Raw genomic sequence first — 14,996 nt, 5'->3', positions numbered from 1 at the left:
TTATCCAAAGCGGCTTACAGTACAGTTACAGCATATAGTCTGAGCAATTGAGGGTTAAGGGCCTTGCTTAAGGGCCCAACAGCAGCAACCTGGCAGTGGTGGGGCTTGAACCAACGATCTTCTGATTACTAGTCCAGTATTTTAACCGCTAGGCTTACTAAACACTCAACCTTGGACAATTTGGACTAGCCAGTCCATCTTCTGCATGTTTTGGGACATGAAATGTTACCAGCTGCATTTACATTTACAGCATTTAGCAGGCACTTTTTATCCAAAGCAACTTACAGTACTGTGACAGTATAAGCAAGTGAGGGTTAAGGGCCTTGTTTAAGGGCCCAACAGTGACAACCTGGCAGTGGTGGGGGTTGAACCAGCGACATTTGGATTACTAGTCTAGTATTTTAACCGCTAGGCTACAACTGCACCACCATTATGAACTATTTCAACATTGCATAAGTAACCACCACCCTTGTGAAGTGTTATTTTTAATTGGGCCGCCTTTGACAGCTATTACATCCAGCACTCTGTTTTTTTAGATAAGCCTCAATTAATTAGAGATATTCTGAAGACAAAATCAATACAAATTTTTAAGTGACTATATATACAGTGTATCACAAAAGTGAGTACACCCCTCACATTTCTGCAGATATTTAAGTATATCTTTTCATGGGACAACACTGACAAAATGACACTTTGACACAATGAAAAGTAGTCTGTGTGCAGCTTATATAACAGTGTAAATTTATTCTTCCCTCAAAAAAACTCAATATACAGCCATTAATGTCTAAACCACCGGCAACAAAAGTGAGTACACCCCTTAGTGAAAGTTCCTGAAGTGTCAATATTTTGTGTGGCCACCATTATTTCCCAGAACTGCCTTAACTCTCCTGGGCATGGAGTTTACCAGAGCTTCACAGGTTGCCACTGGAATGCTTTTCCACTCCTCCATGACGACATCACGGAGCTGGCGGATATTCGAGACTTTGCGCTCCTCTGCTGGTCGCTTGAGGATGCCCCAAAGATGTTCTATTGGGTTTAGGTCTGGAGACATGCTTGGCCAGTCCATCACCTTTACCCTCAGCCTCTTCAATAAAGCAGTGGTCGTCTTAGAGGTGTGTTTGGGGTCATTATCATGCTGGAACACTGCCCTGCGACCCAGTTTCCGGAGGGAGGGGATCATGCTCTGCTTCAGTATTTCACAGTACATACTGGAGTTCATGTGTCCCTCAATGAAATGTAACTCCCCAACACCTGCTGCACTCATGCAGCCCCAGACCATGGCATTCCCACCACCATGCTTGACTGTAGGCATGACACACTTATCTTTGTACTCCTCACCTGATTGCCGCCACACATGCTTGAGACCATCTGAACCAAACAAATTAATCTTGGTCTCATCAGACCATAGGACATGGTTCCAGTAATCCATGTCCTTTGTTGACATGTCTTCAGCAAACTGTTTGCGGGATTTCTTGTGTAGAGACTTCAGAAGAGGCTTCCTTCTGGGGTGACAGCCATGCAGACCAATTTGATGTAGTGTGCGGCGTATGGTCTGAGCACTGACAGGCTGACCCCCCACCTTTTCAATCTCTGCAGCAATGCTGACAGCACTCCTGCGCCTATCTTTCAAAGACAGCAGTTGGATGTGACGCTGAGCACGTGCACTCAGCTTCTTTGGACGACCAACGCGAGGTCTTTTCTGAGTGGACCCTGCTCTTTTAAAACGCTGGATGATCTTGGCCACTGTGCTGCAGCTCAGTTTCAGGGTGTTGGCAATCTTCTTGTAGCCTTGGCCATCTTCATGTAGCGCAACAATTCGTCTTTTAAGATCCTCAGAGAGTTCTTTGCCATGAGGTGCCATGTTGGAACTTTCAGTGACCAGTATGAGAGAGTGTGAGAGCTGTACTACTAAATTGAACACAGCTGCTCCCTATGCACACCTGAGACCTAGTAACACTAACAAATCACATGCCATTTTGGAGGGAAAATGACAAGCAGTGCTCAATTTGGACATTTAGGGGTGTAGTCTCTTAGGGGTGTACTCACTTTTGTTGCCAGTGGTTTAGACATTAATGGCTGTATATTGAGTTATTTTGAGGGAAGAATAAATTTACACTGTTATATAAGCTGCACACAGACTACTTTTCATTGTGTCAAAGTGTCATTTTGTCAGTGTTGTCCCATGAAAACATATACTTAAATATCTGCAGAAATGTGAGGGGTGTACTCACTTTTGTGATACACTGTACATATACACTGATCAGCCATAACATTAAAACCACCTCCTTGTTTCTACACTCACTGTCCATGTTATCAGCTCCACTTACCATATAGAAGCACTTTGTAGTTCTACAATTACTGACTGCATGCTTTGTTAGCCCCATTTCACCCTGTTCTTCAATGGTCAGGACACCCACAGGACCACCACAGAGCAGGTATTATTTAGGTGGTGGATCATTCTCAGCACTGCAGTGACACTGACATGGTGGTGGTGTGTTAGTGTGTGTTGTGCTGGTATGAGTGGATCAGACACAGCAGCGCTGCTGGATTTTTTTGATACCGTGTCCACTCACTGTCCACTCTATTCGACACTCCTACCTTAGTTGGTCCACCTTGTAGATGCAAAGTCAGAGACGATCGCTCATCTATTGCTGCTGTTTGAGTCGGTCATCTTCTAGACCTTCAACAGTGGTCACAGGACGCTGCCCACGGGGCGCTGTTGGCTGGATATTTTATTCTCAGTCCAGAAGTGACAGTGGTGTTTAAAAACTCCAGCACCACCCAACACCACCAAACACACCACCACCATGTCAGTTTCACTGCAGTGCTGAGAATGATCCACCACCTAAATAATACCTGCTCTGTGGTGGTCCTGTGGGGGTCCTGACCATTGAAGAACAGCATGAAAGGGGGCTAACAAAGCATGCAGAGAAATAGATGGACTACAGTCAGTAATTGTAGAACTACAAAGTGCTTCCATATGGTAAGTGGAGCTGATAAAATGGACAGTGAGTGTAGAAACAAGGAGGTGGTTTTAATGTTATGGCTGATCAGTGTATATACTGTTGCGGAAATGTTTAACCCACTTCACTATAAAATGAATGTCACTGAATGAAAATACACAACAAACAACAAGTCCCAGGAAACAGAGAAAGAATATTTATTGATGCATGAAGGCTCTTTGATCAACTAAGTCTTAAATCTTAAATCTCAGTGTGCACTAATAATCAACCCCCACCCCCACACACACTCAGTCTCGCTGGAGCATCTTCTTGCCTTAATAACCTCAAATAATCAAGTTCACTAAGTGTTAACAAGCTTGTGACACCTTGCTTGTGGAATATTTTCCAATTTTCTCCTGTGAAAGCTCCCGGCTCAGTGAGGTTTAATGGCTTTAATGCAGCACTGGCTTTCTTTAAATCCCACCGAAGATTTTCTGAGGGATTTAAATCTCTAGACTGAAGAGGCCACTCCAGGATATTTCAGGACTGGTTACTTAACCAAGGCATTTACCATATTATAATACTGCTAATACAGTATGTTCCTCAGCTGTAATAATAATAATATTAATCATGATTACAATAATAAATCAGATGAAGTGGATGATGATGAGTTTAACATTTATTAAATTAAATGAATTAAATGAAATGTATTTATATTATATTCGTTAGGTGCTGCAAGACTTTTTACTGTATATCGAGGCTTTTTCAAACTCGCTCTCCACACACAAAATTTCATTCTCCTTTTCCCCCAGTTCTCCTTCTGAAAAAGTCATTTCCTAAGGCACTTTCATTCACTGTTGTCTTTTTTAATGACAGTAAGATTTTGTCGCTTCTCTGGACTGTGGCATTGCTAGCCCACACACTCGCCCCTAAACGATGTGCCACTTTATCCTGGAAAATCCAATTTTCTTCCCTGTAGGAGCCACAGGCCCAGGCTAAATGTGTGTGTGTGTGTGTGTGTGTGTGTGTGTGTGGAGGGGTAGATGTGTGTGTGCTTGGCTCAGAACGTTGTTAGATTAGAACCACTGTCTGCCGGTGTGTGTTTATTGTCTTCAATGAGTTTAATGAATGTCAGTCAGAGCTTGAGCAAATAGTGCTTCCAATCTAAGAACATCCCGAGCCAAGCACACACACATCGACCCCTCACACACACACACACACACACACACACAGAGGTTGGGAAAATCTGAGCAGCTCAAGAATCAAATTGGACTGTAACTCATTTTAAAACAGCCAAAAAAACTTTGAGCTTGTCTTTTGTTTGGTTTCAGTTGGTAGGATCAGGGTTGCCAGATATCAGCTACAGCTCCGCAAAAAATTGTGCTGTGTTGTCACAGATATTGTTCTAAGAAGAAGAAGAACGCCTTTATTTGTCATATATACGTATACAGATGTACAGTACAATAAATTTGTATGGCACCCCTGGAGCAGAGAGGGTTAAGGGCCCAACAGGAGTTGGTTGCTTCTACCATTATTTCATACTTTGGACTTCGGTTTAGGATGATAATGTTTTCTTTCAGTTTTAAGTGCAATAAGCAATTAGTAAGAGAGAACGGTCGTCATGCTACAAACCATTTCATACAAATGAGCAACATGCACAGTGTTGTTTTATTCCGGACACGCATCTTTCTCACCCAAGGTCAGGGCAAAGCCAACAACAATGCCACGCTCACACCTCCCACTCTAGCACATTTTCACTCTGAATTCTTCATATCACACCTCGTTCTCAGCCCTGGCTTTGTTAGTATGTGTGAGTGCGACCACACCGAGGTAGCTGAACTGCGTTAATGTGGAGAAAGCAGCAGAAACTCGAGCCACTGATTAAGTCATCTCCAAACAATCCTGTCCAACTACAAACCTCATTTCAGGAGAATATATCACTGCCAAGTACAAAAAAAAGACTTTATTCCATTAAACAAACCTAGAATTCAGTGTCTACAGCTTGGACCAAGGCCTGTTTACCATTGTGTAACATCACCATTCCTATCAATTACACTTTTTAATCTTTTGAAAGTAAAAACCTACTAGAATCCGGGTCTCTGTGGTACCACCAGCCTGGTGGGGCAGTCAACACACATAATTGACATGTCTAAAGTATCTGTCTGACTTCGAATAATGAGAGCGTAGCGTGCTACTCTGTTTCAAAGCTTTGATTAATTTGTGCACCTGTCTGGTGAAATGATGTGGTCATTAACTCTACATGTGTCAAAGAAGATATGTGGTATGTGGCCCTCCTCTGAGGCAGTAAAGAAGTTGCATTAGGGTATCGTGAAAGACGATAATAAAAGAAATGAACATAAACCTGACACATATCTAAACATGTCTGCTGAGTATCAACAATAAAGAATAATGCAGAACCTGAGCATTAGAAAAAAAAAAAGCAAAACAAGATGACAGGAAAATCCATTCAGAAATGTGCCAGTGTTTAATCTGTTTATTACTTATACACTTTAGTTAATAGCAGCTGCCTGTAGTTATTATTTTACTCCATTATTTCATCATTGTCTCATAGAACAACTGTTGTTTGCTAGCTCTGATCTTATCTACAGGCTGCTCCGCTCATAGTGTAGCCAGGAGCTTTACATCATAAACGTTTGTAGACTTTATTCAGGCTTTTCTGTGAGATATTAATAACACAGCCTGACAGGTTCATAAATTCAACAGACACTGCAATAATGTGTGAAGCTCTGCTGAAAAGATACGGCTGAGTAATGCTGAAGAAACATAAAAACAAGCTCACAATGACTGACAAATATTACCATGTGTCTGAGTGGATGTCAGCAAAACAAGTATGATGAGTGTTATAAGGGTTAGATGGTGCTGCGCTCTAATACGCTAGGTTACCAGGTGCTAGGTTATCAGCCAACCGGGTGCCTACACAGACATGATTGACTATGCATAGGTGGGATGGTCAAAGCCCGAAGCACAGACACCTGTACAGGGTGTGTTTGCACCTTTATGACCAGTGTTTCTGTGGGAAACAGACCTACTGCAACCCCGACCAAGCAGCGATTAGATTAAAATCGATTAAGTCACAGTGCAAAGAAAAAGTCAGTTGCCTCTCTTATTGTATTTTATTTATTTATGTTTTCAGATCATTAAGTAAAAAAAACCTGATGTTACACAAAGGAAACTAAATTATGTCTTACAAATTGCTCTTATTTGAGCTATATGCCCAAAAGAGTGTGGACCTTCGACCATAATAATTTGACGTCCTATTTTAAAACCATGATTATTAAAATGGAGTTTCAAAATCATGGACATTATTATACTGTATTATTATTTTGTATTTTGTGTTTATGCATTTTTCCTCCAATATCCCTTAATTTATCTCTACTAGACCTCCCCCCCCAATCTGTTTCCACTAATTCACCTCTACTGCTGCAGACTTCCACTTCTGACCAAGGAGATGGTCAACTAACTTCATTGCAGACCTTCTTTAAATCAGGCTAATGGCTAAAAAGTCGTGAAATAGTAAATCCATTTAACCAATGTTAACATGCATTTGTATTTTGGTTCAGTCTCTGTGTGACTGATAACCCAACTATACCTAGGCTTTAATTACTTTTACATTAATTAAAAACAAAATTCTGATTACCATTTTATGCTTCTTTAAATGTTCTTACTATGAAAAAGGGGGGAAAACGTGGGCATCATTATGTCTGGTAAGCACCAACAGTTTGCTCCTTCCTACTTGTGGAGTTATTTACACTGAGCTTAACTGAGGTTAAAGTTTGTTGGGGTTACTTTCTGGGATCTTTTGTGATTTCCTGATCGTCACTGAGCGCTTGGAAAGGTTAGAGCAGTTTACTTTGTGTAACAATGTGTTGACCTGAAATCAGTGTGACAAATATGTAATAACAGAACAATCAGGGAAGAAAAGGCAATTATTTGTATATGATAAAACTAGATAATAAACGTGTTTTTAAAGTCAAGGTTTATAAAGTAAAATGAGACACAAATTGCTGTTTACATGCTGCATTTAATTAATTTATAATGTCAGTCTACAGAGATCAATGTTTTAAAAATAAATAATTACAGTAAACACTAAAAGCTGCTCCAGGCAAGTGCAAAACACCAATGACATCCAACTAGCATATAAATGGAGACGTCTATCTGAAATTAGCAATATAGATTTAGACTTGATACTGTGTTGTGTTAATTTACTATAAAGCTCATCTAAAGCTGATGTGTGTAAAATTTATTTATTTATTAGGATTTTAACGTCATGCTTTACACTTTTGGTTCCATTCATGACAGGAACGGTAGTTACTCGTTACACAAGATTCATCAGTTCAAGTTTAATGTCAAACACAGTCATGGACAATTGACCTCACTTGCACGTCTTTGGACTGTGGGAGGAAACCGGAGCTCCCAGAGGAAACCCACACAGAAAGGACCCGGACTGCTCCACCTGGGAATCGAACCCAGGACCTTCTTGCTGTGAGGTCGCCTGATGTGTGTAAGACAGATACTAAGAAATAGATGTTTTTTACTCCTTTGCTACCAGCACGCCATGAGAAACCTCTTTACTAGACAACGTCCTTACCAATCCAAACCGTACAGTAGTTTATAAACAAAACTGAAAACACTCGCTGAAATTATTCTACTCTGTGTGTGTGTGTGTACAGGTGCAGCGGTCAGTACAAAGGAGAGTCTTTTGCCAGACGCTATCCCAGCAGGCAAAACAAGCTGAAACAGTGCCTCTGTAGCTCTGCAAAACTAACAGCACGACAAAATTCTAATCATACACCACATGATTCCAAATACACAAGGTATGTCCTCTAAATTCAAATAAAAGCATAATGAGGCCACTCGAACCGAGATGCAACTACAGCAGGCTCAGATAAACTCTCATAAAGTACTTATGGGTGTACTGTATAATCAGAGATGAGGAAATGGGGTCAGCAGCATTATCGAAGGTGTATATATAGTTCCAAAGTACAAGACATGCTCCAAAATTCAAAAGGCTGTGGTACAGTTTGTTATGACCCCATGGGTTATTTTATTCTTTTGGTTGTGTGGCCTCTTATTTATTTTACAGATCTGTTAGATGGAAGATGCACTAAGCTACCACCAGGGAGAGTCGCCTATAAAAAGGACACATCTCGGTTGTCTGTTTTGTTTTAGGATCCCTGACCAGCTATAGAACGTCAGCTATAGAGCTTCTACCTACCCAATGAGATCCATCTTTATACCAAGAACAACGCTCCAATAATCTGCACCCTAACAATATAGTTTCTTCATTAACAATATTATTGTAATAGTATATACACTCTTGTATACACCGATCAGCCATAACATTAAAACCCCCTCCTTGTTTCTACACCCACTGTCCATTTTATCAGCTCCACTGTTTCTCTGCAAGCTTTGTTATCCCCCTTTCATGCTGTTCTTCAATGGTCAGGACTCTTCCACGACCACTACAGAGCAGGTATTATTTGGGTGGTGGATCATTTTCAGCACTGCAGTGACACTGACATGGTGGTGGTGTGTTAGTGTGTGTTGTGCTGGTATGACTAGATCAGACACAGCAGCGCTGATGGAGTTTTTAAACACCTCACTGTCACTGCTGGACTGAGAATAGTCCACCAACCAAAAATATATCCAGCCAACAGCGCCCCGTGGGCAGCGTCCTGTGACCACTGATGAAGGTCTAGAAGATGACCGACTCAAACAGCAGCAATAGATGAGCAATCGTCTCTGACTTTACAAGGTGGACCAACTAGGTAGGAGTGTCAAATAGAGTGGACAGTGAGTGGACACGGTATTTAAAAACTCCAGCAGCGCTGCTGTGTCTGATCCACTCATACCAGCACAGAACACACTAACACACCACCACCATGTCAGTGTCACTGCAGTGCTGAGAATGATCCACCACCTAAATAATACCTGCTCTGTGGTGGTCCTGTGGGAGAGTCCTGACCACTGAAGAACAGGGTGAAAGCAGGTTAAAAAGGTATGTAGAAAAACAGATGGACTACAGTCAGTAATTGTAGAACTACAAAGTGCTTCTATATGGTAAGTGGAGCTGATAACATAAGCAGTGAGTGTAGAAACAAGGTGGTGGTTTTAATGTTATGGCTGTGTGTTCTGTTACTGGGCAGAGGGTTATTTTCATTTGTCTTGTTTTTCCTGGTTGCTTTAGTAGTTTGTTAGGTTAGTAATTGAACTTGCTGTGTTCAGTTTAAGCTTAGCTTTGTTTTGTTTGTTATCATCTCCCCTGTCCCCCTGTTGTTTTCATTTATTCCTTATTGTTAAGGGATGTGACCTGATTACTTGCTCTCTTGAAGTAAATAAGCAAAGCTTTTTGTTATGTTGTGGCCTGAATTAGACCGGTTCGTAACACAGTTATCTGCAAATTTACTGACAACCTTGTTAAAAAAAGTAAGTTCAGAGTAATATTTATAGATAATAAAGTTAATTCCACGCTGAAATTAATTATTACTTATTATTACTTACAATTCCAACTTTATTTATATAGCACTTCTTACAATGGACATTGTGTCAAAGCAACTTTACAGAATCCAGGACCAACAGACCAAAAACCCCTATTGAGCAAGCTGAGGGCAACATTGGCAAGGAAAAACTCTTTTAAAATACAGGAAGAAACCTTGAGAGGAACCAGACTCAGCAGGGACCCCTATCCTTCTTGGGTGGCCTGAAGGATACTTTAAATAAATAGGATTTACACAAATCATACAAACACGAAATTAAATTGAACTGAAAGTTATAAATAGCAAAAAAAAAAAAAATAATAATAATAATAATAATGTGAGTTCTTCATTGTTCAGTCCAGTCTGTGATAAAGTCTGTTGTAGGTTCTGGAGATTTTTGGTGCAAACACGCCAGGTTCCCATCTTATCTAGCAAAGCTATTACACAATTTAGCAAATAAAAAAAAAACAAAGATGTGAAAGGTGAGTGAAAATCTCAGGTGCATAGTCCCTCACAGTTGCAATACACATTAACTTACATAAACTAGCACCATTTGTTAAATATATACAGGTATTGATTAAAGACTATATATGTACAGATGTACAAAAATTATGAAATGGAAATAAGGATTATAAATATATAAGATTGGAATAATAGTTCGAGATGTACAGGTATTGTACACGATATGAATTATACATGGTATGAGTGCAGGTGTGGTGGATATAGTTCAAGTGAGTAGTAATCTTAAAAAGTAAATAGTAATCCTAAAAATCCTAATTAAATAAATAAATAAAAATCTGGATGTTTCATCCTTTATCTGCACATTGCATACGCTTCTGATGATACATCACCTGGATGTGATTTTACCAAAACTACCAAACATTTGGACACAACAGTAGCTCCACAACTTGAGAGCGTATAGGTAACAGAATCGTATTACTTACAGCCATCGTATATGTCTGTAGGGATGTGAACAGCTGTGTGGTTGTAGGAGATGAGGCGGTTTTTGAAAGATGGATCTTCTTTGAATTCTGGTCTGATCCGGTTTTTCCTGCCTTCTGTATCATTGACATCCAGCTGTGGACCAGAAAATTCAGATAAAATACAGATAACAAGCACTTCAAAAACACTTCTGACTAAAAAATTACATAAATAATAATAATAATAATAGTAAAAAATCTGTCTTACAGAAAAATAAATAAAATTTCAGCACTTAAGATCCTTTTTTGGCTCTTAAGTGTTGAAATTTTATTTATTTTTGTGTAAGAGATTTTGTACTATTATTATTATTATTTTTATTATTATTATTATTATTATTATTATTATTATTATATGTAATTTTTTATAAAAAAAACAAAAAACTCTTGATTAGGTCACCACAAGTCCCATTGATAAGATTTTAACAATAAAGTTTAGTCAGTAGAATTACGTATAATACAATACTACTCTCAAATCTTTTCTCCTTTCTTCTCTCCTGTTACACTAAACTCTCCTGTTACATGTTTTTTAAACTTCTATTCCCGTCCCAATGAGGTCTAAGCTAAACCAAACAGCAGGAAATTACAGTTATCCAGATTTTACAGTTATCTAGACTTATCATAAGCAGTGTTTAAATCAAAGACATTTCATAATGGCCATGTCTCCACATTATTGATTATTATTTGGCTTTAACACCCCCTCCCCTACCAGGCTCTTAATGGGCAAGTTTGGTAAGCACTAAAGAGCAAGATGGAATAATCCTTTAGGATTATTTTAAATTTACTATTCACCCATGCAAGAGTAAAATGACTGATAGTCATGGGGTTGGACCAGGCCTCCTGACATTATATGATGATCATTTGAATACTGAGTGAGTTTAAGTGAGAAGTTTGACACTGACATCACTATCAAGCCTGAAATGTCACCCCCACCCAAACTATCCATATTAAAACCACCCTCAAACCAGTATCACACATTTAACCCCCTGACAAAAAAAGTCCTATCTTATACTTGTACTTTCAGTATTAAACTGTATTTACTGTCAAAGGTTTTTGACTCTAAATTAATTACTGTTTCGTGTTGCTCAACTTTGCTCTTAAAGAATAGTAAAAGAATAATGCTTCTTTTATACCTTATCATTATAGTATCACCTGTTGCCTCTTTACTTGTGGAAAGTTTAAATGTGTATTTTACCTGCTGCTTCAACGTCTTTGGAACTGGGTTTACATATACTCAATTTGCTACAAACAGGGCAATGAACAGGAACATTAATAACAAGGACTAAAAAGCCACTGATAAATAGATTATTTTGTGCAAATTTAATGTATTTAAAAGACTGACCGACCAGCCATGTGAATGAATCAATCAGTAAATAAGATTATTTTGTTATAGTAATGTGTAAACCTTTGTCTCCCAACATTAAAGCCAAACAATCGTTAGCTGATGTCTTCACAAAGAAAGAAAGAAAAAAAAAACAGGACACGTGGTCAGTAATTAAGTTCTCAGAATAGCCCTGACACCTCCTAACTACACACTCAGGTTGTGCATCATCGCGGCTGCTCGGTGCAGCTCTAATTCCGTATCAGCTCTCCCCATGTAGCTTCTCCTTCACTATGCTAATTGTCAGGTGTGATATATGAGGTTTAGTGAACATGATTCTTCTGGACTGAGGGTCAGAGCCGAGGATCTGCTCTGTGTTTCAGTCACTTTACAAGATCCATACATCATCCGGCTAATAAGATACATTGCAACTGCAAGAACTGATAGAGCTTCAGAAAAAAAGAAGGTGGAGGTGGTGAAGAAGCAAAAAGTTATACTTACATTATCCTTGGCATTATAGTAGACTGTGTCATCGTCCTGCAGAAAAAGGTAAAAAATCTTTAGTAAATGTAAAGAATTACAAAAGCACTTTCAAAATAATAGTTGAAGATACTGATTTAACTGAATTTAACTGAATCAGGTAAACATAGAAAACAAGTTATTTAGCAAATGTGTCAATAATTTCAGTGACCTACTATTAAACAATAATAACATTTAGATTTTATTACTAACATCTGTCTGTCTGTCTATCCCTATGGCCAAAAGTATGTGGACACTGGACCTGGACATCCCATTCCAAATGGGCGGCACAGTAGCACTGTCGCCTCAGAGCAAGAAGGTCCTGGGTTCAATCCCCAGGTGGGGCGGGTATCGGGTCCTTTCTGTGTGGAGTTTGCATGTTCTCCCTGTGTCTGCGTGGGTTTCCTCCCACAGTCCAAAGACATCCAAGTGAGGTGAATTGGAGATACTAAATTGTCCATGACTGTTCGATATAACCTTGTGTAATGAGTAACTACCCTTTCAAAGAGTGTAAAACATGATGTTAAAATCCTAATAAACAAACAAACAATCCCATTCCAAAACCATGTGCATTAATTTGAAGTATGTGGATCAAATGTGTTTTTCCAGTTAATACACAATATTTTAATCTAATTTATTTATTTATTGGTTTATTTATTGGTTTATTGGTTTAATCAGCAAAATATAAATTACTTACAGCATACTCATCCTTCCATTGATGATCCATTTGGAAATTCTCTGCAGCAGTTGCCAGTGCCTGAAAAATAAAAATCGTCATTAGCTGCTTTACTGAGTACTTATGGACATTACTTTAATAGTAAAACAGCTAAAGTGTCACTGTGCAGCATTTTGCTAAGTAAAACAGCTCATATTATTGGCAAGTTCCTGATACACAAGCTACAATTCACAGTCTGCTGTATAACCTTTTATTTTAAATGGATTTAATTAGGATTGTTAACCAATTTACTGATTATTGACAAATACATGGTTTGATTAATGGTTCCAGTTAAAGCTACCGCGCCTGTAAAAAATCCTTACACCCTTTTTGTCTTACAGCCTGAAATTAAAATTTATTTATTTATTAGGATTTTAACGTCATGTTTTTACACTTTGGTTACATTCATGACAGTAACGGTAGTTACTCATTACACAAGGTTCATCAAGTCACAAGGTTATATCGAACACAGTCATGGACAGTTTTGTATCTCCAATTCACCTCACTTGCATGTCTTTGGACTGTGGGAGGAAACCGGAGCACCCGGAGTAAACCCACGCAGGCACGGGGAGAACATGCAAACTCCACACAAAAAGGACCCGGACCGCCCCACCTGGGGATCGAACCCAGGACCTTCTTGCTGTGAGGCGACATTGCTACCCACTTAGCCACCGTGCCGCCCCCTGAAATTAAAACTTAAAAATATTTTTCCAGCTTTATTTCCACATTTTGCCTCACCATGTCTCCTAAAGTTAATTAAAAAACATAAAAAAATAACAGGGTAGGAAAAGTGATCAGTCCTCTAATTCAGTACTTCGTACAGCCTCATTTTAATTACAGCCGTCAGTGTGTTTGGATACGTCTTTGCCAGCTCTGCACGGCTAGATTGAGGAATATTTGCCTTTTCTCCATTGCAGAATTGGATAAGTTCCATCCAATTACGTGCTGACTGGAAATGCACTGCTCTCTTTAAATCCATCCACAGATTTGCTATTGGATTTAGGTCAGGGCTCCGATTTGGCCACTGACGGACATTCACCTTCCTATCCTTAAGCCACTTGTCCAGTTCTTGCTAAAGAGAAACGTCCCCATTATGTGTTCCCACCACAGTGCTTCATGTAAGGTGTGGTGTATTTCTGAAAAATTGTGTTTTTAAAAACAAAAGTTAAGTGGTTAAATACTTGTTAACTTTTACTGTAATTGTCTTGTTGAATTAATTAGAATATCAGACTCAGACTCAGACTCAGACTCAGCTTTATTGTCATTCAAAACCATGTACATGATTAGAACGAAATGCAGTTACTTAGGTCTCGGTGTGTGTAAACATAATAAAATATAAACATATAAATAGCAAGAGAAACTATGTTTAGTAAAAATAAAACTTAAGACTTAAAAACTAGAAGAAATAACTAAGATAACTAAGGAATTTTAAATATTTACGTTTACATTCAAGTATTGCACAGGAACTACAGCAGCTTTATGCGGATCTAAAGTGCACGATTCAAAGTATAGCAGCAGAAAAGGGCAGCACCAGTTCACAGGTGTTTAAGGTAACTGGTGCATAGACAGTACATGAGGGGGTGGAGCAATTTACCAGTCTGACTGCATCCGGAAAGAAGCTGTTTTTCTGTCTTGTTGTTTTTGCTCGGATGCAGCGCAGCCTCTAAATATTTGTTACATTCACCAAGTATTAGTGTCCTAAAAACATATAGATTAATGAATAATGCAGAATTTACAGCCCTTAACTATCAATATTAATGGCAAACAATAATTTCCTTAACTAGATGAAAGTAATTTATACTGAACCTGATAAAATAATTGCTGGTTTGCAGTAATCTGAAAATCACAAGGTGAAATATTTATTATAGGGCAATTAAATGATAATTGTGACCGACCTAAATGTCACACAGTGTAAACAAAGCTTAAGGCAAATAGTCACATCTCATCTACACACACACTTTGGAGCTGGGGGTTCTGGGCTTATCTCCAGCACTTTCTACACCTCCTCTGCACAGTCTGGGAGAA

General features: G+C 39.0%; 1 protein-coding gene across 2 annotated transcripts in view; it reads right to left on the bottom strand.

The window, feature by feature from the left end:
• The window catches only part of LOC134323335 (voltage-dependent calcium channel subunit alpha-2/delta-1), a 123,844-nt gene that overhangs the window by 67,632 nt on the left and 41,216 nt on the right, over positions 1-14,996 (bottom strand). For both annotated transcript variants that reach the window (XM_063004832.1, XM_063004833.1), the window contains exons 4-6: positions 12,954-13,013; positions 12,239-12,274; positions 10,384-10,516 (exon numbers count right to left, since the gene is read on the bottom strand). In XM_063004832.1, coding sequence (XP_062860902.1) covers positions 10,384-10,516; positions 12,239-12,274; positions 12,954-13,013 — 229 coding nt within the window. The remainder of the gene's footprint in view (positions 1-10,383; positions 10,517-12,238; positions 12,275-12,953; positions 13,014-14,996) is intronic.

Source organism: Trichomycterus rosablanca, chromosome 11 (assembly GCF_030014385.1).
Source record: "Trichomycterus rosablanca isolate fTriRos1 chromosome 11, fTriRos1.hap1, whole genome shotgun sequence".
NCBI lineage: Eukaryota > Metazoa > Chordata > Actinopteri > Siluriformes > Trichomycteridae > Trichomycterus > Trichomycterus rosablanca.
This window is presented reverse-complemented; position numbering and strand designations above follow the sequence as displayed.